Source organism: Uranotaenia lowii, chromosome 2 (assembly GCF_029784155.1).
Source record: "Uranotaenia lowii strain MFRU-FL chromosome 2, ASM2978415v1, whole genome shotgun sequence".
NCBI lineage: Eukaryota > Metazoa > Arthropoda > Insecta > Diptera > Culicidae > Uranotaenia > Uranotaenia lowii.
In genome coordinates this window covers 383,808,425-383,835,946 of record NC_073692.1, presented here as the reverse complement: position 1 = coordinate 383,835,946, position 27,522 = coordinate 383,808,425, and the positions used below count along the sequence as shown (strand labels likewise).

Genomic DNA, 27,522 nt, shown 5'->3' with positions numbered 1-27,522 from the left:
GGGTGTATGTGGGGGCTGGCTGCGATTGTCAGTCGACGTTTAGATGGTTGGTGTGTAGTACTTCACTGCTTCTGGTCGGATCCACACCACACATTTCATTGATCTAGGTTCGTGTGCAGTGCGCCTTTTGTGTGATTTATAGATTTTTTCCTTCCCTGAGCTGCAGGAAGAATTAATTTCGTTTCGTTTAATTTGTCAACAGTTTTCTCAAAGGGTGACCATTTTAGAAAGAACAAAAAGGCTGTAAGCTGTTGTGTGTCTAGGCGAGCTGGCAGGTGGGCTGCAATGACGCAAAACAAATGAAATATTGCAAGTTGGTGAACTTTCGTAGTTGGAGCTGCACAGCAAAGATTGTAAGTATTAAGCAAATAAAGAACTGTGCCCTTATCGCTTGAAGCCTTTATCTTACAAGGGGAGGAACTCGCTTTAGGAAAAAAGTATCAACTTTGAACGATTTTTACCTCGGTTTTCCAAGAATTTGCAACATTGCAGATAATTCTTATAAAACGCCTTCCAGCAAAGAGGGAGGCAGGCGAAAAATGACCAAGGTCACGTTCCATGTAAGAGAGCAGCTTTTCCCTCGCACAAACGTTCTATGGGTATGATATGCTGCTGTTTTTTTTTCACTCGTTCGTTCTTCTGCTAAAAGCTCATCACCTTCGTTCGCACTCAAGAGGTGATACTTGTGCCTCGGGCTCCACAATCATCGTAATTCAGCCAGGTTGAGCAGGGGCGAGCAAGCAAGCTAGCAGAGCACATTGATTGGTTTTTATTGATTTTTTACAAAATTTCCTCCCCTTCTCCGCCCTGGGGGGCAAGTTCGGGTGAAGTGAAAAGGTTTTGTTTTATTAGAATTAGATGGAGACTCCTCTACGACAGCTCCGGTCCGATGCAAACCAATTGCGTGGGTGTGCTCTGGATCTGTTGTGTGCTGTTGAACTTTGTTGAGTTTATTTTTATTCGATTTCGGTTGGCGCCAATCAGCTGTCGATGAAAACTGAACACCATGTGAGCGATGGTTGTACTGATTTGGAATAGTACCTCCAGGGGGATTTTTTCCAAACACGTAGACCTTTTCTGGAGTTTTGATATTTTTTTTTGTTATGGCGTTTTTGAAATGGCTCCTTCGGAAATACAAACGTCGCTGGATTTTGACACATGTGCTGAAATCGAACGGTTTTTTTAACATTACCTAATGTTTTCCTGATTTCAAGACTAATAAAATTTAGACAGACACCAGGAATATGTTTTTAAGTTCTGTTTTGTTGATAACATATAACAACACAGAGTACTCTAAAAATGGATAAAAAATAAGAAAGTTCGTAAAGTTATAAATTAAATATGTACAAACAAAAGGTGTAAAACGACAAATAATACAAATATGACAAAAATAACGAACATTATAATATAAAACAATGCTTGACGGGTCTAAAACATGATAAAAAATAATAAAATTTACTAAAAATTTTCAAAAATCGACAAAAAAAGGGCGCATATAATGACACCAATGCATTGTTTCAAGTAACAAATGAAAAAAAAACCCTTGAGATAAACCGTTCAATTTTGGCAACACAAAGTGCTCAGGATCAGTTCTACCAAAAAATGATCTCCAACTTTGATTCAGATGAGCTATCCTAGGCCGTCTAAAAATCGGAAAGAAAAGAAACTTTTGGAATTCCTTCGAAAAAGTAAACTCCTATCACAAATATAATCAGCCAAACATTTCTGGCAACACTGGACACGGAGGAGAAGGGATAAATAAAGCGAAAGCGTTAAAATCTCAGAAAAAAAAAACAAAAAACAAACGTCTAAAAATCGAAGCTCGAGGATCGATCTCTTCCATTTTTAACAATGGAAGAACAAGGAAGAAAAAAACATCCTTCCTTAAAAGTCACCAAAGTAAATTAGGGAAAATCGTTATCTGGTGTTATTTCGAAAAAAAAAATTGACCAAAAATCGATAACTACAGTGATTTAATACGGAATGTTTAAAATTGGCTTACGAAATGATCCATAACTCTCTCCAAATCACATTTTAATCTTTCAAATGATTATTAGTATTAGGCTTCTTTAACTTTATTTTTAACTAGCATAAATAATAAATTTTCCACATGCTCGAAATAACACCAGATCTTGAGGTTGCATGCATTTTAAGTCTTTTGGCATCAAAATTACAATTTTGATTAGTTTTTCCCTTATTTCCTTTGGCGTGGATTTAGGTAATTTTAAAGTGGGAAAAAATCATAACTTTAAACACTTTAGGGTCAGTTTTAAAGGCCAATCAATAACATTTATTTGGTTGGATGTTTGGAATTTGACATGGCAATTTGAGCTGCCGTTCTAATGTAGGAGAAAATCGGGTAAGATGGACACCTTAAAGTAGAATCACAATAGAAAATCAGATATTCCTTATTTCATCGCAGTTTTCGTGCATTAACCATTGGAATTAGTAAATTTTCTTCATCAAGACTGTTTTTATAGCAATCTGCTTGCAAATCATGCAATCATACTTTTCAAAAATGGTCGAGTAAAACGGACACCGCATAAAAAAGGTACATTTCACCGAGAAATTTTCTGTAAAAGTACTAATTTTTGTGAGTTGAGTATTTGAGAACGTATTGAAACCGAAATGGACCAACCAACCAACCAAATGAGCGCGTTTCGACCGACAGTTGCTTACTGATGAAAATTTTTAAATACCTGGAGAAACTTATGTGTCCGTTTTACCCGACCTTGAGGTGTCCGTCTTACCCGCCTTAGCAACTTTTTTCTCAAAATGTTTATTGCCGAGGCACTTCGACCGAAATTCGCTGATTTTCCTCCAGATTGTTGAAATTTGAAATTTCCGAAAATGTTGCGAGTTATGACCTATTTTCTGAGGAGAGAAAATTACATCAAATAATGGATCCTGGAAGTTTTTGTTTGTTTTGTTCACTATTTGAGACCTTGCTTGATCTCAAAGAACAAAGGGTCTCGAAAGTATTGATATACTAAGACGAACATATTCCTATCATTAGATTTGTGCCAAACTATGTAATTTTCGAAATATTGAAAGTGTCCGTTTTACCCGCTGTGTCCGTCTTACCCGACTTTCCCCTACATATTAAACTTTTACCGACAGATGAAAGAAAAACAATATTTTTAAAATATGCATCTCAATCTGCAGATAAAATTTTCACGAAAATTTATCTAACTTTGGTACTATCAAAACTTACTAGATGCCAAGCTGATGGCACTGTTTGGCATTAAATCGATATTCAAAATTTGATCTAAATATTCCCGGCTCACTGAGAAAAAATTTCCAAAGATGGAATCGAAAATAACCCGTTTTAAACGATTTTTCTAGGCTTAAAAATTGATCCAAAAATTGGAAGACCGGAGTTTCAAAGATTTTCAAAAGAACTTGAATTGATTCCAAATCTACCAAAGCTGTTTAAAAATTTTGAACAAAAAAAAACATATGATTTTGCTCTCAAAAACTATCTTTTATATTTAAAGTTTGATGGAAATAATGATTTTTTTTATAAAATAAATTCGTCTATTCAAAAACATTCGTTTATTGAGCCTTTATTCTTGTTCGGAAAAACGCTTAATGCTTTAAAGAAAAATGATTTTTGTAAACCTTTTGTAATATTTAATCAATTGAAAACAAAAAAAATCGATTGAATTTGTGAAATTTATGATTGAAGAATCACAGTCTTCAACCAAAATTTTCTACGTTCCAAGACCAATAATTTCTACGTTCCAAGTCCCAACAGGATAAAGAAAATCTAAGACAACTCGAAACTCGATACAACGAGTGCCCAGCCGCATCATTTCGTAGCTACATCGACCGAATGGAATTAAACTTGAAGGACAACCCATCTAGTTTCTGGACGTTTGTGAAGAACCGCAAGTCAAGCAACTGTTTACCTGAGCAAATGAAGTACCACGAATTATCCGCAGATTCAATTGAGGAATCGGCCAATCTGTTTGCCGATTTCTTCAGCAACGTGAACAATCCCAATTCACCTGAGCTTTCTGATGCGAGTAGACAGGGTATTCCTACGCATGACATTACGCTACCATCCTTTAACTTTACGCAACGTGATGTCCAATCCGAGCTGAACATCAAAAAAGGTCCTGGAACTGATCTACTACCACCAGTATTCTTGAGGGAATGCGCAGAATCATTGAAGCTGCCTATCTGTCTGCTTTTCAATCGTTCTTTTCACGAACGGAAGTTTCCTACGGTATGGAAGACCGCCTCGATAACTCCGATACATAAATCCGGTTGTCGTAATTCCGTGGAAAATTACCGAGGAATTTCAATCCTGTGTTGCATAGCCAAAGTCTTCGAGAGCATGGTTCACTCGGTGCTCTATAACGCCACTCGTCACTTGATCTCTGACTATCAACACGGATTCGTTAGGAAGCGCTCCACAGTGTCAAACCTGATGTGTTACACCAATTTCCTATCAACCGAAATCGAGAAGCGTCGACAAGTGGATGCAGTCTACTTTGACTTTAGTAAGGCTTTCGACAAAGTTCCTCATAGACTCGCCACTGAAAAGCTGGTTCTCATGGGTCTTCCCCCTTGGATGATCGAATGGCTTCAATCGTATTTGACCGATCGAAGAGCGTTTGTCAAGATCAATACATCACGTTCGGGTATTTTTTTACTTGACCTCAGGTGTCCCGCAAGGCAGTATTCTAGGCCCTTTGATATTTGTTCTTTTTGTGAACGATCTGGCTTTCCGTCTGAAATCCTGTATGCTGCTATATGATCTTAAGATCTACAAAATAATCGCATCGGTTCTAAATTGCCACGCTCTTCAATCTGACATCGACGAGCTTCTCCTGTGGTGCTTGGAAAATGGGATGCAGTTGAACATAAAAAAATGCAAGTCCATAACTTTTAGTCGCCGTCAGTCCAATGTCTGCTTCGAGTACAGTATCAACGGTACCAGCATCGATCAAGTCAGCTCCATGAACGATCTGGGCGTCAGCCAGGCGCGGTTCTATGGGGGGGGGGGGGGTGATCGGGGTGATAACCCCCCCCCCCCAAGCGGCAAAAAACCGTTACGAAATACTCGCAAACGCTGGATTTTGTATCAAAACTATAAACTTTTCATAGTAGGTGTACTTCCGAATTCTCAAATTTTTCCACTCCGTGGGGGTGTTTTTTCAATAAAAGAATTTATTATTCATTTAATAGCTTAAAACTGAAAAAAGTCGGTTCGCCAAACTAAAACAGCTGTAACTGAATTGCACCGAACTGTACCAAATTTCATCAAATAACTTTTGTTGAGGTACAGCGTTGAATTAGAATTTGCTGACCATATACGCTACCGGCCAAAAGTTTGGGATCACCCCCTCAAAAACAAGAAAATTTGTTTGATTATATTTCAGTCAACTGATGACATATTGCATTTCTTTTGAGCTCATTCTATGTTCGAAAATCAAAACCATTTTCGTATGTTTTGGCAAAATGTATATTTTAACTTAATATGACTTAAACTTAGCGTAAAGTTGGAAAATTTCCAAAAAATCGCACTTTATATTTCAACCCGATCAGTTCAGGATAGGGTGGACCGAATTTAACAATTCGAGTTGCATTTTAATCTTTTTTCATAAATGTCAAAATACATTTTTTTAAATTTTGTGGTAAAAAATTTGCATAGTGCTTTAAACAAATAAAATAGCTACTTAAGTTATCGATCAAAAGTTTGGGCTCACCTCCAATATGATGTATCGGCAAAAAGTTTGGGATCATGTGAAACATGCAATTAAATTTCTTGCGTATCTCTGTCATCAAATCAAACAAGGTATCGCTTATCTGATAAATTATATTTAATGCTCATGAGTTGTTTTCGCTTTTTGGATATTTAGTAAAAATGTTATTTCATACTATCTTCGTTAAAATTTTAGCCATAATTTGATTATTTTTTTTTTGATAATGTCCACCGGTATATTCAATAAATACCTGCAAACTTGTTTCGATTCTTTTTAAAAGAAAAAAAGACTTGAGCCTTTAACTGTTAAAACCTTTGGGGCCGTCCAGATACCACGTTGACAGAAAAATGAAATTTTTACCCCCTTCTCCCTCTCCGTTCAAACGTGTGGACATTTGGCAATCCCCACCACCCTCCTCAAGTATTCACCTGGACAGATTCGATTTTTGTTGCCTTCAACATTTTCATTTCTTGGTTTAATTTGTATTGCAATTTCCAATTTACAGAATACATTTCAATTAGAGATTCTTAAACGTTCATATTGTTCTCTGAATTGAAGATATCGTAACTGTCTAGACAATTTGAATTGAAAAGTAGCATTCAATTTTCAGAATATTTTTTTTAAATAATTTCTTGTTCTGGAAAGTTTTTGAAAAAAATGAGATTTGATAGTATTCGCCTCAACGTAGCAAAAATGATCGATTTTGATTTATTGATATAAAACAATTTTTCATAATTCAAACTATTTTCAGATATTTAGAATTTTAATCCACATACTTTTACGTTTGAAAAAAAAAAATAAAAATTTTAGAGAAATAAATGGAAAATTGCCAAACACATCAAATTAAAAATGTGTTTTCTCTAAATAAGTTTCTATTTTTTAAAGTAAATCACTTATTTTTCTTTCCAAGGCTTATTTACTGTGATATTTTACGTCTTTCATTAGCTTTTATGCTTTTATACCCCTTTGGCTTGAAGGGCCTCTTTCAATTTGAGTCGTTATCACAATTAAACCATTTGAATAATGATCAATAGTTTTTATAAAAAAATCTATTATTTATTTTCAAACTTTCAAAATTAAGTTAATTAAGTAAGAAATGGTTACGATAAAATTTTTTTGAGACCACATTATGATTAAAATTATTAAAAACATCAATTATGGGGATTTTATGGTAAAAAATAAATTACATTAAAAATGTGAAACTTAGATTATTGGTTGAAACTTGATATCAGTTATGCTTCAAATTCTATACAAATCACGAAAAAAAGTGTTTTTCACCTGCTTTGATTAGTACTTTTGCTTTGCAATTCTATCATCACTTTAAAATATTACTCACAGTGGTATTTTTTTTTTGCAGAATATTCGGTGATGCAGACAGTACTTTTGAACACATTTAAAGCTTATTGAGAATTTTTCATGTTCAGAATATTCGTTTCCCCGAATACTTGAAAAGGGCCAATAGTTGGTATTCGGCCGTTCGCACTATTCGATACATCTCTAATGATATCTATTCAATTTTCGAAAACTACTGAAAACACTTATTCTAAAACTACAGGTGATGGACAAAATCTGAAATCGAGTTCAGAAATTAATTTCCAGAATCAATTTTTTAAACACAGGCTCCAAAAACTTACCTCTGTTTTAATTTTTACCAGATGATAAAACTATTCCGTAATTTCCGACTATTTTCTCGGGAACAAGACAATCGCTCAGGTTGAACATTTGAAAGACATTTTTTCTAATTTTTGACCAACAAGGCTGGATTTCAGGATTCACACCAATTATATCGCAGTTACTGTTTTTAGCTCATCTACACAATAATATTTAAAATTTGAAGTAGAAATCCAGCTTCATGATTTAGGTTAAAAAATCCACGCTGAATGTAAAAGTTTGGTTATTTCAATGGCAATTGATTATGGATTATCACTGCAATTTTGAAATAGTTTTAACATTCAGAAATTGACTCTTTATGCAATATGTTTTTATTTAATTCAATCATTATAGAAAAAATTTTAAAATATTGAGAACATGAAGAAAAAAATCGACTTTTCACTTTTTTCATAAATAATTCGTTAAAAATTAGTTACTTTTTCTTTGGATTCAGTTCCAATAAAGCTCATAACATATCTACTTATCTTTTATAAGAGCTTGACACTCAAGAAAAAACAAATGAAAATGAAGTTTCAAAAGCTTCATACCTAAAAATATAATTTTGATTTTCTTATTTTAGAATTAAATTTATATTTTTAAATTGAAGAGTTTTAATAAGAATTTCTAATAATTCAATACTTTCGAACAACGATTCAGCAAAATATTTCATAAAAATAATGAAATATTCAGTTTTTAATTCATAGCAATTATTAAAAAACACTTTTTTCAAATAATTGTTTTGGAATCATTGCAAAATGAGAATCATTAAAATTTTTGGTGAGTGTCTTACCCGGATATGAAAATTCCCATTAAAATATTGTGGATTACTTGAAGATTTTTTTTTTACAATTTCTTCCAAGATAATGTGTGTTTAATTTTCATTTGTGAAATGACATTTATATCGTTAAATTATTTAAAGAATTTTTAAAGTTATAATTTTTTAACTGCAAAATGTTTAATTACGAAAATTATCTTTTTTTCAACACTTTTTTATGGTGAACATCTATGATTCGCAGATTGTTTTATAAAAAGATATCGAAATAAGTATAATGAGGAAATTTGTAAATAGTTTTCACTATTTTTCTTTAATTTCAAATTTTTCAAATTTCAAACCTACAAGTATACAAACCTACTAAATACCAGACTTATTTGAAACTGCAAACACCCCCCCCCCCCTTCCTCCATGCACCACTATGTTTCTCAAAATTAACCTTTTTTCCGCCAGATATTTACGATCCTTCTTATTGACTGATTTTTGAAAATTTGGAAAATCACCCCCCCCAAGAGCCAACTCTAGGACCGCCCCTGGCGTCAGCGTAGATAAAAAACTAACGTTCATCGACCATATCAGTGCCATCACAGCGAAGGCTTTCTCTGTTCTCGGATTCGTGAGGCGCAATTCACAATCTTTTCAGGATGTATACACTCTTAAAGCTGTGTACTGTTGCTTGGTGAGAAGTGTATTGGAGTACGCCGCTTGCGTTTGGGCTCCTTACCATACATCTTGGAGTCTTCGAATCGAAAGAGTGCAGCGAGCGATCATTCATTCGTTACGCTCTCAGGTCACTTCCGTGGAACGACCCCATCAATCTTCCGGATTATGAGAGTCGGTGCGTGTTGATCAATTAGAAACCCTCTCTTCCAGACGTGTAAAACTAAAACGGCTTTTTGTGTTTGATCTGGTTACCGGCAACGTGGATTGTGCAGCTCTACTTAATGAAGTATGCTTTCTTGCACCATCCAGACATCTACGAGGAAGACAACTTTTAGCGCTAGGCATGTACCGCACTACTTACGGGCAGAATAACCCTCTGACCAGCTGTTTTCAGTGTTTTAATGTTATGAACAATTTGTTTGATTCTACTGTGTCCAAAACGATGTTTAAACATAGGATTAAGAACCTTAGATATTAAGATCAGTCTGTAGGATATTTGAATCCAAGACGGTGTGTGAAATAAATAAATAAATAAGTAATTAAAAAAAATTTTGCCATTGGGCATTGGGTGGCATTGGGCATTTTTGTCGGCGATAAGCCATCCGGAACACTATAAAAATTAAACCTCGTTCTCTATCTGCCTCAGGTGGAACACAGGTTAAGCTGTAGGATGAACTAGATGAAGGTAGAAAGTTGTTGTGAGTTCAATTCTCACCTACGGCAATTTTTTCAACTTTAAAATTCAGTCAAATACATAAAATAGGTTGATACATTTTATTGTGTAAAACTCTAAAAACTGATTACTCATAATTTTTTTCGACAATTGCTGTTGAACATTAATTTTCACACCAAGACCGTTCCACGATTGGAGTGAAAACAAAAATGGCGTAAAATATTGAAAGAACTAAATAATTTCCTTTATCTTTGAATTGGCCTGCCAAAGTTTGCTCCAATGTTAAATGTTGATATTGACAATAAAAACTACAGTCATCGATTTAGTTCAAGTTTAAAGTATTTTTCAATCAATAATTAACATTCTTGACAAAAGATTCATAAAAGAAGTAGAAATCCGAACTATTCATCATTTTCATTCGATATTATAACATAGAGAAGTAATGGAGCAAAAAAAAAAATTGGCTCAAAATACAATAACAGTCTACAGTCTACAGAATTTTTTCACTTTCGTCATTTTTGTAATTTTTGTAAATTATTTCATTTGTTTTGTCATTTTTGACATTTTTGTCATTTTTGTAATTTTTGTATTTTTGGTCGTTTTTGTTCTTTTTTGTAATTCTTATATTTTTTTGTAATTTTTGTAATTTTTGTAATTTTTGTAATTTTTGTAATTTTTGTAATTTTGTAATTTTTGTAATTTTGTAATTTTTGTAATTTTTGTCATTTTTGTAATTTTTGTAATTCTTGTAATTTTTGTCATTTTTGTCATTTTTGTAACTTTGTAATTTTTGTAATTTTTGTAATTTTTGTAATTTTTGTAATTTTTGTAATTTTTGTAATTTCTGTAATTTTTGTAATTTTTGTAATTTTTGTAATTTTTGAAATTTTTGTAGTTTTTGTAATTTTTGTAATTTTTGTAATTTTTGTAATTTTTGTGATTTTTGTAATTTTTGCAATTTTTGTAATTTTTGTAATTTTTGTAATTTTTGTAATTTTTGTAATTTTTGTCATTTTTGTCATTTTTGTAATTTTTGTCATTTTTGTCATTTTTGTAATTTTTGTAATTTTTGAAATTTTTGTAATTTTTGTAATTTTTTCTAATTTCTGTAATTTTGGTCATATTATTCATTTTTGTGATTTTTGTCATTTTTGTCATTTTTGTCATTTTTGTCATTTTTGTCAGTGTTGTCATTTTTGTTAATTTTTCCATTTTTGTCATTTTTGTCATTTTTGTCATTTTTGTCATTTTTGTCATTTTTGTCATTTTTGTCATTTTTGTCATTTTTGTCATTTTTGTCATTTTTGTCATTTTTGTCATTTTTGTCATTTTTGTCATTTTTGTCATTTTTGTCATTTTTGTCATTTTTGTCATTTTTGTCATTTTTGTCATTTTTGTCATTTTTGTCATTTTTGTCATTTTTGTCATTTTTGTCATTTTTGTCATTTTTGTCATTTTTGTCATTTTTGTCATTTTTGTCATTTTTGTCATTTTTGTCATTTTTGTCATTTTTGTCATTTTTGTCATTTTTGTCATTTTTGTCATTTTTGTCATTTTTGTCATTTTTGTCATTTTTATCATTTTTGTCATTTTTGTCATTTTTGTCATTTTTGTCATTTTTGTCATATTTGTCATTTTTGTCATTTTTGTCATTTTTGTCATTTTAGTCATTTTTGTCATTTTTGTCATTTTTGTCATTTTTGTCATTTTTGTCATTTTTGTCATTTTTGTCATTTTTGTCATTTTTGTCATTTTTATATTTGTTTTTCACCTTTTTTGCATTTTTTGTCATTTTTTTATTTTTTGTAATTTTTGTCATTTTAAAAATTTTTTGTATTTTTTAAATTTTTGTCATTTTTAAAATTTTTGTAATTTCTGTAATTTTTGAAAGTTTTGAATGATATGTAATTTTTATCATTTTGGTCATTTTTGTCATTTTGGTATTTTTTGTAATTTTTGTCATTTTTGTAATTGTTGTCATTTTGTCTTTTTTGTAATTTTTGTCATTTTTGTCATTTTTGTCATTTTGGTCATTTTTGTAATTTTTTTCATTTTTGTCATTTCGTCATTTTTGTCATTTTTGTCATTTTTGTCATTTTTGTCATTTTTGTCATTTTTGTCATTTTTGTCATTTTTGTCATTTTTGTCATTTTTGTCATTTTTGTCGTTTTTGTCATTTTTGTCATTTTTGTCATTTTTGTAATTTTTGCCATTTTTGTCATTTTTGTCATCTTTGTCATTTTTGTCATTTTTGTCATTTTTGTCATTTTTGTCATTTTTATCATTTTTGTCATTTTTGTCATTTTTGTCATTTTTGTCATTTTTGTCATTTTTGTCATTTTTGTCATTTTTGTCATTTTTGTCATTTTTGTCATTTTTGTCATTTTTGTCATTTTTGTCATTTTTGTCATTTTTGTCATTTTTGTCATTTTTGTCATTTTTGTCATTTTTGTCATTTTTGTCATTTTTGTCATTTTTGTCATTTTTGTCATTTTTGTCATTTTTGTCATTTTTGTCATTTTTGTCATTTTTGTCATTTTTGTCATTTTTGTCATTTTTGTCATTTTTGTCATTTTTGTCATTTTTGTCATTTTTGTCATTTTTGTCATTTTTGTCATTTTTGTCATTTTTGTCATTTTTGTCATTTTTGTCATTTTTGTCATTTTTGTCATTTTTGTCACTTTTGATGTTTTCGCGATTTTTGTAATTTTTGGTATTTCTGTCATTTTTGTCATTTTTGTCATTTTTGTCATTTTTGTCATTTTTGTCATTTTTGTCATTTTTGTCAGTTTTGTCATTTTTGTCATTTTTGTCATTTTTGTCATTTTTGTCATTTTTGTCATTTTTTGTCATTTTTGTCATTTTTGTCATTTTTGTCATTTTTGTCATTTTTGTCATTTTTGTCATTTTAGTAATTTTTGTAATTTTTGTAATTTTTGTCATTTTTGTCATTTTTGTCATTTTTGTCATTTTTGTAATTTTTGTAATTTTTGTAATTTTTGTAATTTTTGTAATTTTTGTAATTTTGTCATTTTTGTAATTTTTGTAATTTTTGTAATTTTTGTAATTTTTGTAATTTTTGTCATTTTTGTCATTTTTGTCATTTTTGTCATTTTTGTCATTTTTGTCATTTTTGTCATTTTTGTCATTTTTGTCATTTTTGTCATTTTTGTCATTTTTGTCATTTTTGTCATTTTTGTCATTTTTGTCATTTTTGTCATTTTTGTCATTTTTGTCATTTTTGTCATTTTTGTCATTTTTGTCATTTTTGTCATTTTTGTCATTTTTGTCATTTTTGTCATTTTTGTCATTTTTGTCATTTTTGTCATTTTTGTCATTTTTGTCATTTTTGTCATTTTTGTCATTTTTGTCATTTTTGTCATTTTTGTCATTTTTGTCATTTTTGTCATTTTTGTCATTTTTGTCATTTTTGTCATTTTTGTCATTTTTGTCATTTTTGTCATTTTTGTCATTTTTGTCATTTTTGTCATTTTTGTCATTTTTGTCATTTTTGTCATTTTTGTCATTTTTGTCATTTTTGTCATTTTTGTCATTTTTGTCATTTTTGTCATTTTTGTCATTTTTGTCATTTTTGTCATTTTTGTCATTTTTGTCATTTTTGTCATTTTTGTCATTTTTGTCATTTTTGTCATTTTTGTCATTTTTGTCATTTTTGTCATTTTTGTCATTTTTGTCATTTTTGTCATTTTTGTCATTTTTGTCATTTTTGTCATTTTTGTCATTTTTGTCATTTTTGTCATTTTTGTCATTTTTGTCATTTTTGTCATTTTTGTCATTTTTGTCATTTTTGTCATTTTTGTCATTTTTGTCATTTTTGTCACTTTTGATGTTTTCGCGATTTTTGTAATTTTTTGTAATTTTTGGTATTTCTGTCATTTTTGTCATTTTTGTCATTTTTGTCATTTTTGTCATTTTTGTCAGTTTTGTCATTTTTGTCATTTTTGTCATTTTTGTCATTTTTGTCATTTTTGTCATTTTTGTAATTTTTGTAATTTTTGTAATTTTTGTAATTTTTGTAATTTTTGTCATTTTTGTAATTTTTGTAATTTTTGTCATTTTTGTCATTTTTGTAATTTTTGTAATTTTTGTCATTTTTGTCATTTTTGTCATTTTTGTCATTTTTGTCATTTTTGTCATTTTTGTCATTTTTGTCATTTTTGTCATTTTTGTCATTTTTGTCATTTTTGTCATTTTTGTCATTTTTGTCATTTTTGTCATTTTTGTCATTTTTGTCATTTTTGTCATTTTTGTCATTTTTGTCATTTTTGTCATTTTTGTCATTTTTGTCATTTTTGTCATTTTTGTCATTTTTGTCATTTTTGTCATTTTTGTCATTTTTGTCATTTTTGTCATTTTTGTCATTTTTGTCATTTTTGTCATTTTTGTCATTTTTGTCATTTTTGTCATTTTTGTCATTTTTGTCATTTTTGTCATTTTGATCATTTTTGTCGTTTCAGTCATTTTGGTCATTTTTGTCATTGGTGTTATTTTGTAGTTTTTGAAATTTTGTTGTGGCGCTACGGACGCACCTATCTCAATGACCGGAAGTGGGAGTCTATCTATGTCTATATTAAGTCGTGGGAAAATCAAGCACTAGCTGTTTGTTCTCGAGTCTTTATTGTCTGAATCAATTTTCGATCCATATTACATGTCGCCTACATTCAGATATGTATGGAGTGAACTCTACTTACTAAAGAGTTGTAGTCTATAGACATATTTTGATACATACATGCGAGTTTTCAAACTTAGATGCTAGGATGCAGAATATCTTTTTTTTTCATATTGCTAATGATATATTAAGTAGATGCTAACACAAACAATTGTCCATTTCAGATCATTCCAGTTGATTATGCCTTCCATCACCAGTGGAACCTGCAGCGACACCACCCTTTTTTACCACAACAATAACCCACAAAAAGTCAATTATAATCACTCCACTAGCAGCAAGTATTATTGCCAACAACATTTCGAACGGCACCGGTGGTGGAACTTGGACTGTTAGAAAAGGCGGAAATTCCACCAGCAAGATCGTTGTGATTTTAACGGAATAATCCACCAAAAATACATACATATCAAGGCAGAGAGCATATTCCATTTGTATAGACAAAATCTTATAACGAAACAAGTTAGCGACATAAATCGACATTTATACACGTGTTATTTGGGTAGAGAGATTGATCAAAACTTTGTGAGCTTTCATACACAGATAATTAGAAAAAAAGGTTGTAATTTAAACTTTGAACAAACAAAAAACACATATCAGCAATATGGACGTGACACAAGAAGAATGGATTGATCGGGCTCAGGAGAATATGAAGAAGTTCCTTAATCGGGGCGGAAGCTTGAGAGGCAATGAGCCGCAGACTTTGGAGGGTATTAGTTTGAAAAATACCCTCGGCTATGCGCTAAGTTTGACCATGAAGGATCCCAATGAATGGACCGATGAGGAGTTGCAGTTGGAATTCATGGAACAGTTGTGCTTTTATGACGAAGAGTCCTGCAAGGTTATCGACAAGCTGGTTCAGCAGATATACGTGGGGGTCCATCCGAACGTACCCTGCCGGTTGACGATTCTTCCGGTTGAGTTGTTTTGCGAGGGAAAACTGTACGAGGCACCTCTGTTCCGGTACCATTTTCAGCAACAAGCCAACGAGGCTGAACCAAAATTTATCGACTCCATTGGGCGGGTGTATCAAAATTTCGAGGACTTTCTGAACAACAATAAGTATCCATCGGCCGAGATGATGTTCCCGAAGGAGGGCAAGTTGGTTGCTACGAATCTTAAAAACGTAACCTACGAAATTAGGAAGACGCCCGCCTGGAAAAACTACTACTTTAAGGCTTTGGATATTGCTACCGGAATCATTGGTAAGTTCCCTCAGTTAAATTTGAATTCTAGAGTTTCAATAGAAATTCTTTTTAGGTATTGCTGGGGCAACGGGTGCCATATTTCTTTCCGGTGGGTTGGCGATGCCATTTATAGCGGCCAGTGTTGGATCAGCAATCTACGCTACGGGTCGGTCGATCGATGTGCTGCGAGATAAAAGTGCACATCAGGAATCGTTGAATCCGCTCAGTGATTCGGAGTCCCGTACAGCTTGGCTAAGCCTGACTGCACACGTGCTCACTTTTGGGACCATGCCGCACATATCGGCCATATCCGGGGTAGCCTCGACAAGTCACAGCATTGCGACCGGGTTTAAGGTGTGCAACTTCATCAACGAAACAGGTAGGTGGATTGGTTTGTTTTGAACGTTATTGGTTAGCCCCTGGACTGGAATAGTAATTTGTAGGAAACTTTTCATTGTATTGGAGCAGGTATACACGTGTTGGAAAAAAGTGGTAGAAATTTTGACACTTGTAGCACAAATTGAAAACTTTACCATGCAAAAAATTTTTCAAGATCCTTGGGCGTTGCATTTTTTACAGCACTGTTTCTATTTCAGCCGTATGTCATTGAAATATTGCTATTTTTGCATCATACACGCTCTTTTTTTTTAACTCAAAATTAAGTATGACCGAGGTTCAAAACATAGTTCGATTCTATGAACTTAAAGTTAAGTACCCTTTTTTCCTCCTTGCGATGGATCAAAACGGAGTTCGAACTGCGAACTCAAAATTGATCCCTTTTTTTCCTTCGGCGAGGGATCAAAGCTGAGTTCGACCTTATGAACTAAAAATTGAACTCTCTTTGTTGGACTGAAAACACTTAGCGAGTTCAGCCCGAACCGGAACAGCAACCAACGAACACGTCGCAAAATTATGTCGTTCCGGAACAATTACCGGACGACTATGAAGGAACTTCATAATGAATGCATGTTCACCGTGTCAGCGTTAAATTCTGTCCGTCATTGTCATCATATGGTGAGCGGCTTGGAATGTCCGGAAACTTCCGGATGTTGTTTACTTCCCGTGGGAAGTAACATCCGGAAGTTTTCTTTGACCGGGAATGTAAAAACTTTCCACCGCTCTGTAAATGCAATGCAATGTACCGGAACAGCAGCATCCGGGCACAACAAATTTTAATCATCCTTTAATTCCCTGAAAAAAGCTACCCTCAAAAAAAAAGGATAAATTCGAGTTCGGCTGCCGAACTTAGTATTGAGTATGCCTATCAGAACTTAGTTTTGCTATTGCCCAGTCAAACTCAAAGTTGAGGGAAGCCACCGAAGTGCTGTTTTGAACCAAAACTACTTAATTTTGAGTCGCAATATCGAATCCAGAGTGCGCATCGATCGATTTAAAGAAATGCTATCCCAGTTAGGAAATGGCACCCAACTTTGAAAAAAAAAACAGGCAATTTTTTTTTTATTTGACAAAAATGACAAAAATGACAAAAATGACAAAAATGACAAAAATGACAAAAATGACAAAAATGACAAAAATGACAAAAATGACAAAAATGACAAAAATGACAAAAATGACAAAAATGACAAAAATGACAAAAATGACAAAAATGACAAAAATGACAAAAATGACAAAAATGACAAATATGCAAAAATGACAAAAATGACAAAAATGACAAAAAAGACAAAAATGACAAAAATGACAAAAATGACAAAAATGACAAAAATGACAAAAATGACAAAAATGACAAAAATGACAAAAATGACAAAAATGACAAAAATGACAAAAATGACAAAAATGACAAAAATGGAAAAATGACAAAAATGACAAAAATGACAAAAATGACAAAAATGACAAAAATGACAAAAATGACAAAAATGACAAAATTGATAAAAATGATAAAAATGACAAATAAGACAAAAATGACAAAAATGAAAAATATGACTAAAATGACAAAAATGACAAAAATGACAAAAATGACAAAAATGACAAAAATGACAAAAATGACAAAAATGACAAAAATGACAAAAATGACAAAAATGACAAAAATGACAAAAATGACAAAAATGACAAAAATGACAAAAATGACAAAAATGACAAAAATGACAAAAATGACAAAAATGACAAAAATGACAAAAATGACAAAAACGACAAAAATGACAAAAATGACAAAAATGACAAAAATGACAAAAATGACAAAAATGACAAAAATGACAAAAATCACAAAAATCACAAAAATCACAAAAATGACAAAAATGACAAAAATAACAAAAATAACAAAAATAACAAAAATGACAAAAATGACAAAAATGACAAAAATGATAAAAATGACATAATGACAAAAATGACAAAAATGACAAAAATGACAAAAATGACAAAAATGACAAAAATGACAAAAATGACAAAAATGACAAAAATGACAAAAATGACAAAAATGACAAAAATGACAAAAATGACAAAAATGACAAAAATGACAAAAATGACAAAAATGACAAAAATGACAAAAATGACAAAAATGACAAAAATGACAAAAATGACAAAAATGACAAAAATGACAAAAATGACAAAAATGACAAAAATGACAAAAATGACAAAAATGACAAAAATGACAAAAATGACAAAAATGACAAAAATGACAAAAATGACAAAAATGACAAAAATGACAAAAATGACAAAAATGACAAAAATGACAAAAATGACAAAAATGACAAAAATGACAAAAATGACAAAAATGACAAAAATGACAAAAATGACAAAAATGACAAAAATGACAAAAATGACAAAAATGACAAAAATGACAAAAATGACAAAAATGACAAAAATGACAAAAATGACAAAAATGACAAAAATGACAAAAATGACAAAAATGACAAAAATGACAAAAATGACAAAAATGACAAAAATGACAAAAATGACAAAAATGACAAAAATGACAAAAATGACAAAAATGACAAAAATGACAAAAATGACAAAAATGACAAAAATGACAAAAATGACAAAAATGACAAAAATGACAAAAATGACAAAAATGACAAAAATGACAAAAATGACAAAAATGACAAAACTGACAAAACTGACAAAAATGACAAAAATGACAAAAATGACAAAAATGACAAAAATGACAAAAATGACAAAAATGACAAAAATGACAAAAATGACAAAAATGACAAAAATGACAAAAATGACAAAAATGACAAAAATGACAAAAATGACAAAAATGACAAAAATGACAAAAATGACAAAAATGACAAAAATGACAAAAATGACAAAAATGACAAAAATGACAAAAATGACAAAAATGACAAAAATGACAAAAATGACAAAAATGACAAAAATGACAAAAATGACAAAAATGACAAAAATGACAAAAATGACAAAAATGACAAAAATGACAAAAATAACAAAAATGACAAAAATGACAAAAATTACAAAAATTACAAAAATAACAAAAATAACAAAAATTACAAAAATGACAAAAATTAAAAATGACAAAAAATACAAAAAATACAAAAAATACAAAAATTACAAAAATGACAAAAATTACAAAAATTACAAAAATTACAAAAATTACAAAAATTACAAAAATTACAAAAATTACAAAAATTACAAAAATTACGAAAATTACAAAAATTACAAAAATTATAAAAATGACAAAAATTACAAAAATAACAAAAATTACAAAAATTACAAAAATAACAAAAATAACAAAAATTACAAAAATTACAAAAATTACAAAAATGACAAAAATGACAAAAATGACAAAAATGACAAAAATGACAAAAATGACAAAAATGACAAAAATGACAAAAATGACAAAAATGACAAAAATGACAAAAATGACAAAAATGACAAAAATGACAAAAATGACAAAAATGACAAAAATGACAAAAATGACAAAAATGACAAAAATGACAAAAATGACAAAAATGACAAAAATGACAAAAATGACAAAAATGACAAAAATGACAAAAATGACAAAAATGACAAAAATGACAAAAATGACAAAAATTACAAAAATTACAAAAATTACAAAAATGACAAAAATGACAAAAATGACAAAAATGACAAAAATGACAAAAATGACAAAAATGACAAAAATGACAAAAATGACAAAAATGACAAAAATGACAAAAATGACAAAAATGACAAAAATGACAAAAATGACAAAAATGACAAAAATGACAAAAATGACAAAAATCACAAAAATGACAAAAATGACAAAAATGACAAAAATGACAAAAATGACAAAAAAGACAAAAATGACAAAAATGACAAAAATGACAAAAATGACAAAAATGACAAAAATGACAAAAATTACAAAAATGACAAAATTTACAAAAAAAATTACAAGAATCACAAAAATTACAAAAATGACAAAAATGATAAAAATGACAGAAATGATAAAAATGACAAAAATGACAAAAATGATAAAAATGACAAAAATGACAAAAATGACAAAAATCACAAAACTGACAAAAATGACAAAAATGACAAAAATGACAAAAATGACAAAAATGACCAAAATGACAAAAATGACAAAAATGACAAAAATGACAAAAATGACAAAAATGACAAAAATGACAAAAATGACAAAAATGACAAAAATGACAAAAATGACAAAAATGACAAAAATGACAAAAATGACAAAAATGACAAAAATGACAAAAATGACAAAAATGACAAAAATGACAAAAATGACAAAAATGACAAAAATGACAAAAATGACTAAAATGACAAAAATGACAAAAATGACCAAAATGACCAAAATGACAAAAATGACAAAAATAACAAAAATGACGAAAATGACAAAAATGACAAAAATGACAAAAATGACAAAAATGACAAAAATGACAAAAATGACAAAAATGACAAAAATGACAAAAATGACAAAAATGACAAAAATGACAAAAATGACAAAAATGACAAAAATGACAAAAATGACAAAAATGACAAAAATGACAAAAATGACAAAAATGACAAAAATGACAAAAATGACAAAAATGACAAAAATGACAAAAATGACAAAAATGACAAAAATGACAAAAATGACAAAAATGACAAAAATGACAAAAATGACAAAAATGACAAAAATGACAAAAATGACAAAAATGACAAAAATGACAAAAATGACAAAAATGACAAAAATGACAAAAATGACAAAAATGACAAAAATGACAAAAATGACAAAAATGACAAAAATGACAAAAATGACAAAAATGACAAAAATGACAAAAATGACAAAAATGACAAAAATGACAAAAATGACAAAAATGACAAAAATGACAAAAATGACAAAAATGACAAAAATGACAAAAATGACAAAAATGACAAAAATGACAAAAATGACAAAAAAGACAAAAATGACAAAAATGACAAAAATGACAAAAATGACAAAAATGACAAAAATGACAAAAATTACAAAAATGACAAAATTTACAAAAAAAATTACGAGAATCACAAAAATTACAAAAATGACAAAATTGATAAAAATGACAGAAATGACAAAATTGATAAAAATGACAAAAATGACAAAAATGGCAAAAATGACAAAAATGATAAAAATGACAAAAATGACAAAAATCGCCAAAATGACAAAAATAATGAAAAATCTTTGTTTTATAATTTTAATCAATCTGAAATGAATAAAATGAAATTTCAATTATTTGTTTAGAATAGTAACATTTTTGCAGCAAAGAGGGCAGAATATTCACAATCTTTTAAAACGATGTTTGAGAAATAATTAAAAATTTATCAAATGAAGGATCATTTTCAGACAGCATGAGACAACAAAAATCACATTGGTGGCAAAAATATTTTAGGAGCTGATATTGGCTGATTAGGGATTATTGAAAATTAGTGCATTTTTATAAAAAAAAAACTGTAAAATGTTATCAGATATTGAAAATGTAGTTTTTTAATGGATGATCAACTTCCTTTAGATTTGAAATTAGTTATTAGTTTTTTGTACACATCGATTTACACATTGTTTTTCAATTATCCCCATCATTTAATTTTTGATTTTTGATTGTTGACTCGGGGCGAACAGAGCACTATCAATCGGGGCATTATGAGCGTTTTCTGCCGTGGAATCTAGCAGCGAATTCAACTCGATGAGGTCAACTGAACAATAAAGCTACAGCTTGACTTGTTTCATCTGTCGATTTGACCTTTTGGCAAGATGTCGGAGAGGAAATCAGTAGACTCGAGTTCGATTCCTGTTCGAGGATTTTTTTTCAATTAACATTCATGATTGATTATTTTTATTGTTACATTATACGGCTAGTAGCATCATCCGCCAAACAATACACCAGGAACATAATGTATGAGCTTGTGTTAATTGTTTGAATTCTACAAACAGACCTAGATTATTTTGTTTGATGGATCTACGCCTCACCGTTTAGTGCAAAATGCATCGATCATGAATGGTAATTGGAAAAAAATCACCTGGGTCAGGAATCGTACTCGAGTCTACTGATTACCTCTCCGACACCTTACCTTCAGGTCAAATCGTCAGATGAAACAAGTCAAGCTGTAGCTCTATTATTAAGTTGACTTCATCGAGTCGAATTCGCTGCTAGATTCCCCGGCAGAAAACGCTCATCGTGCTCCGATTAATGGTGCTTATACTGCCCCCGGGGCGGGAGGAGGGGGGGGTTCTCATTATGCTACTACAGTGAGTGGTTTTCAGCTTTTGGCAAAAAAATTTAAAATGCATTTTTAAACGTTTTTATCTACTTTTTCAAGTTTCAGCCAATTAGTCAATGGACTATTCTAGTGTCTGAACATGAAACAATGATGTAATTCACATATTATACCTAGTTGATCTCTATAGTTAAATAAGCGTTTTCCTTAAGGTGGCCATTATGCCCTTATCTCCTCTACGTTTAATGGCATTATGGTATTTGGATTTAAAACGAAGACACACACATAAATTTCATGATACCTATTATTCATTTCGAGTATCATAACTTATTTTTCAATGATGACAGATAATGAATTCAAAATCTGTGTTATGATACTGAAATCAAAATTCTTTTTTTTTCAATTTCATATACTCGCTTTTTATTCTGAAATCAAAGTTTTGTTATAATATTTTGATTTTTATTTTGAATCCATGATTTTCCTTCGATCTCAATTCTCAGATCGCACTATCCTACATTTGTAGATCAATCGTTAGAAACGAACATAATTTTACGGAATAAATTTAATACTCACAGTAGATAGTTACAATAAACTTTTAAAGATTATAAACATAAACTGTTAACTACTCCGATCTCAACAATGCGGTATAAATATTCTAGAAGCTATCTTGAATTCTTCTCTTCTGCTAAGTCATCGTGCTTAGTGTTGACGAATGAATCACTCAACGATCTGCCAAGCACATTTCAACGATCAGGGGCTTTTAGAGAGAACGGTCATTTCGGTGCTAACAATTTCTTTCTTTTCCAGGGAACATCATCAGCGATCTGGTGATCTGCGATACGCTGTCGGCCATGCACAGTAACTACTACAATGCCAGCATCGAGACGCGGCTAGCTCATGCGGCATCGATCTGCTTCTGGACCAAAACCGTCATCAGCATTCGGCAGGCGGAGCTGATGATGAAAAACAATGCCATCGTAGCGCTTAAGCTGTTCGGGTTCGAGGACCATTTCTGCGAATACTTCAACAACGATTCTCGGGCAATTGACATTGGATTGCGGCTGGTGAAGCACTCGCTGCAGAACAATGTGACCATTTCTTCCGATAAGGAGGATCACAAGAGTATCAACATCGATGGGTTGAAGTATTCGGTGGAAACGTTGTTGAAGCTGGAACCGGAAGAGGTGGAAAGGTTGTTCGAGATATTGCAGGCCGTTGGAAGCGACGAGGAGCGGGAGTTGTTCAATGGCATTCGATTGTTGAGCGAGGGAGACGTTGAGTTGGTGCGTTTGATCGTGGCTGAAGCTGATCGGGAGCTCCTCAAGGTTTGTGATTTGTCGGAGATGCTGATCAAGGTTTATGGTGCCATGCGTCAGCAGGACCAGTTTCGGATGAGCCTCCATCAGGAGGGTGGGATCTGTCTGGGTCGAGGCTTGTGGATGGGAATTAAACAGGCGTACATAATATTTGCTTCCAAGGATGACGAACAGCAACAGGAGGGCATGGCTCTGCTGATCGATGCTGTGCTAGAGCTTCCGCAAGAACAGTGCGAAGCACTGACCAAGATAATCAAAACCAATCCAGATTACATATCAATTTTTAAACTGAAACGTTGTAACAACGACGAGCTAAGTGGTAGCAGTATTTGTTCCAAAGAAGAAGTTAGCTGCAGAATTAGAGACGAAATTTCAAAGGCCTTAAATAAAGAGCAGTAGGATATAGCTGATAGATTTTCTCATAGCATCTAGAACAGTAGTGTCATTTTTAATATGGGAACCAGAGTGAAATCTAGCCAAATTTTTTAGGGACGAGCATGATATGCATATGTGTAGTTTGAACTAGTCCACTTTGAGGTGTTTGTCAATTTCGAGGATCACTGTAATGCTCCAAGCTTCCTTCGTGTAAGCTTTGTGTCATTACATTGCAATCGAATACCGAGTCCGACATCTCAAACCGGAATACATTTTAGAAAATCATTTTAGTGCACTGCAAACAAGCAAAAACCTTCCCAGAAAAAGGAAAAAAACAAACAGCTCAGAAATACGCACATTAAGAACGAATTCAAAACTGCTGCGGTCTGATGCAGAGCGTGGATTAAATTTGCATTCAACTAACTGATACCGAAGTACTTGGAAACAATTTGAAAAAAAAACAAATCGTATGATAACGCTTTAATGTTTTTTATCCTAGTATCATATACGTGAACATAAGCAACATAGACAGAAAGATAACATGAGACTAACCCTGCACCTGACTATATAGATGAAATTAGGAAACTAGTAGCTGAAACTAACACCAATTAGTATAACGCAACACTTTTGAATAGATCAACCAAAAAAAAAACTAAACAAACCATATCCAAAGATAGATAACTTTTTGGCTTAAATTAGTAGTGGAAAAAAGATGCTCACACACATTTCGATACATGTTAGAGGAAAATTTTAGAACAAAATGTCATATCCCTAAGGTACACGAGTAATCCGTTTGCCATCCCTGTTTCAACCTTAAGTTAAAGGGATTAAACGAGTTTATCAAACGGTTACGCGTGAATCTAACCTAGAAAAAAAACAAACACTAACAAACAAACAATACCTTGAACAAAACAAAACTTGTTGGATCAAACTTGAAACAAAACAATTATTCGAAGAATAACATAAACCCTAAATAACGGAAACAAACCCAATTCTCTTTGTGTAGGAAAAACAACAACAACAACAACAACAAAAACACAAATATTTTCAAACAACTGAAATCAACGTAGTCGAAACAAAGAAATAAAAAACGAAACGTCAAAGTAGAAAGCAACAGCAACTTGTTAGAAAGTGTTATTCTAAGCTATTTATATTAAGAGACCACATGAGAACGAAAAACACTATTACGAATGATTTATTTTTGAAATATATATATTATCTGGAAACTATGCGGCGTTTTTGAGTGGCGTGGAAATGATGAAAGAAATTCTTACAGCAGTTTAAAAAGTACTTCTTTTTAACACATTTTTTTCGGTAGGAAAAACTGGCCTTTGGCAGCCAAAACTAAGTAACGTGTAACCGACATTTTTGTAAGGAACGATAGAATTTTTTTCTGTGACACCATGACTCACACATCTCCCTTGGACAAAATCTAAAAGCGCCAGCAACACTGCTGATGATGTCAAAATACACGCAAAATAATTTAGGAATTAAAAATACGGGATTTTTCATGTAAACTATGCTTTTGATGCATCACATTGATTCTACTTGTGCTTTGTAGTAGCTATAGCAGTATACTGTACTTCCATATAACTGACACATGAGTTTCACGTTAAGTCCAAGTGGAGGTAAGTCTACTTATTTTCACTATTGATTTGGTTAATTTTATTAATAAATATCAAAAAAACTAAAAAGAAAACAAATGACAAAATCGAACCTAATTTCATTGCTATACCAAAAACTTTTCCAGTACTTTTCATGAACACATCGCATCGCACTCACGAAAAAATTATTCCGTAGCATCAACGTGAGAATCAATTGCATGAAAATTATGTAGTTTTTTACGTAGCCACGTTCAGATTATTTTGGGTGTAGGCATTTCTCGCAAAATAGTAAAATAATAATTTGTTGCCGAAAGATAGCAAGTTATGGTCTTTGACAAAATTGTTGAGCAGAAAATTTCCTTTAAGGAATTTCTTTAATTTACAGTAAACGGTTAAAAAAAATTGTAAGTTTTGTATATTTTGAAAATTTTGTCAATTTTGACACTTTGAATTTTGTAAACTTTGTAAGTTTGTAAAATTAGTAAATCTAGTAAGTTTCGTCAATTTTATAAATGACTTAAACATAAAGGTAATGCTATTAATGCAACCAGATTTTATTTCTTATTATTTTGTACATTTTCCATGTTTTTATCTAATATTTCTAACAAAGTTGTAGTTATTATTATTTATTCTTATTTGTACTGATTTGTTCAAATTATTTGTTGTTGTTTAAGCTAGGTTTGTAATGTTGAATTTTGTTCGTTTTTTGTTTTTTCTTGTTTTATTGTAAACATATTGTTGATATTTTTCAGTTACGTTTTATCTTATTTTAAAATTTTTGACTTTGATATTTTGTTTCGAATGATGATTTATTCCTGTTCGGTTTATCTTGATGTCTTTTTAGTTCAAGCCAATTTTGTCATTTGGGTTTTTTTCATTCTGGTGTTTTTGGTATTTTTGTCGTTTTGGTCATTTTTGTCTCTGGTCTGTTTTATCTCTTTTGTATTTTTCTATGTTTTTTCAGTTTGTATTGTAGTTTTTTGTTTGTATTGTGATATTTGGTTTTTTTATCCTTTGCCTATTTTTTGGCTTTTTCAATCTGTTTTTTTATATTATTTCTTCAAAGTTTGTGTGCTTAAAAATGATTTTTTTTAATTAATTAATTAATAGTCTCAATTAATGTAGTTCATACATAATTCGAAAAATCTTCAGATTTGTGATATTATTATATCAGGAGGATTATTCCTAATAATTATATTGATTTTCATTAAACTTCTCTGCTGGATTTTTTTTAATTGATATTATATCACTTATATGTACATTTAAGCAAAATATAATATAACAATAGTGTCATTTATTTTCTGTTTTAAAAGGCAAACAATAAAGTATTTAAAAGGGGAAAAAATCTTCGATGCTTACCAAAGTCTGATGACTTTTCTTAACTATGTTTTCACATAAATAGTTCCCTTGATAGTTCCCTTGTTTCAAATACATAACTGAATTCTAGAGTTTGTTTTGATTAGGTCGTATGAACCATTATAAACAAAAATGAGTTATTGACTGCAAACGATTGCTAAACATTTATTCTATGTTAGACAAAAATTTGGTTTTATTTAATTTATTAATAACTCTTACAAAATGATTTAAATTTAAGACCTATAATAACTTTCTCATTTTCGAGTGCAATTTGGTTTTAACGACGTTTTGTGTTGCTCTGAATTGTCGTGCATGCAAAAGGACACAAAATAACAGTTCGGCGATTTGGTTTTTCGGTCCTTTTGCATTTTTGTCGAAAATGCTTTAAAAATTGTTGAAATTTTGTGAAATGCGAAACGAAAATCGATTGTGAGAGTGTTTTAAGTATAATCTTAGAAGAACGACTGACTTAAATTTGGTGCAGGGTAAGTAAAATAAGTGTTAATTTTTACTATGCGAGACATTTAGATTTTTTTTATCTACAACAGATACATCCCGAGCATTCATCAGCGTTGGACTATGTTTACAACTTACTTGATAGGCAACGGAGTCAAAGGTGGTAGAGCAGTGTCCGTAGTCCATTAGAAACATTCCTGCGATGGACAGTACCGGGCAAGTCGATGCAAGGAGCCTTCAAGCAGGCACCTCCGTGTTATATTTACGGTTCCGACTGTTTGAACCCATTATTTCATACAACTTCCAACGGAATATCAAAGTATTGCATAAATGCAATAAATTATTAAGATTGGATTCATCAATTTGCAAAAAGACGTTTGCGCCAAACAATCCAAGCAAAAGGTTGTAAGTACACTTTGACTATTAAGAACAA

The 27,522-nt window shown here is 30.9% G+C and overlaps 1 protein-coding gene across 1 annotated transcript; it reads left to right on the top strand.

Moving 5' to 3' along the window:
- LOC129748340 (uncharacterized) lies at positions 1-24,899 on the top strand. The gene is made up of 5 exons (XM_055742906.1): positions 1-107; positions 203-353; positions 14,327-15,361; positions 15,417-15,722; positions 22,790-24,899. The coding sequence occupies exons 3-5, from the start codon at positions 14,761-14,763 to the stop codon at positions 23,695-23,697; spliced, it is 1,815 nt and encodes a 604-aa protein (XP_055598881.1). The 5' UTR covers positions 1-107; positions 203-353; positions 14,327-14,760; the 3' UTR covers positions 23,698-24,899.
- The last annotated feature ends 2,623 nt before the right edge of the window (positions 24,900-27,522 follow it).

Excerpts from the sequence above, each read along its gene's own strand:
- LOC129748340 (XM_055742906.1), top strand. The coding sequence starts at position 14,761 with ATGGACGTGACACAAGAAGAATGGATTGATCGGGCTCAGGAGAATATG. Across the intron at positions 15,362-15,416 it reads TATTGCTACCGGAATCATTG|GTATTGCTGGGGCAACGGGT; the intron begins GTAAGTTCCCTC and ends AATTCTTTTTAG. Across the intron at positions 15,723-22,789 it reads CAACTTCATCAACGAAACAG|GGAACATCATCAGCGATCTG; the intron begins GTAGGTGGATTG and ends TTTCTTTTCCAG.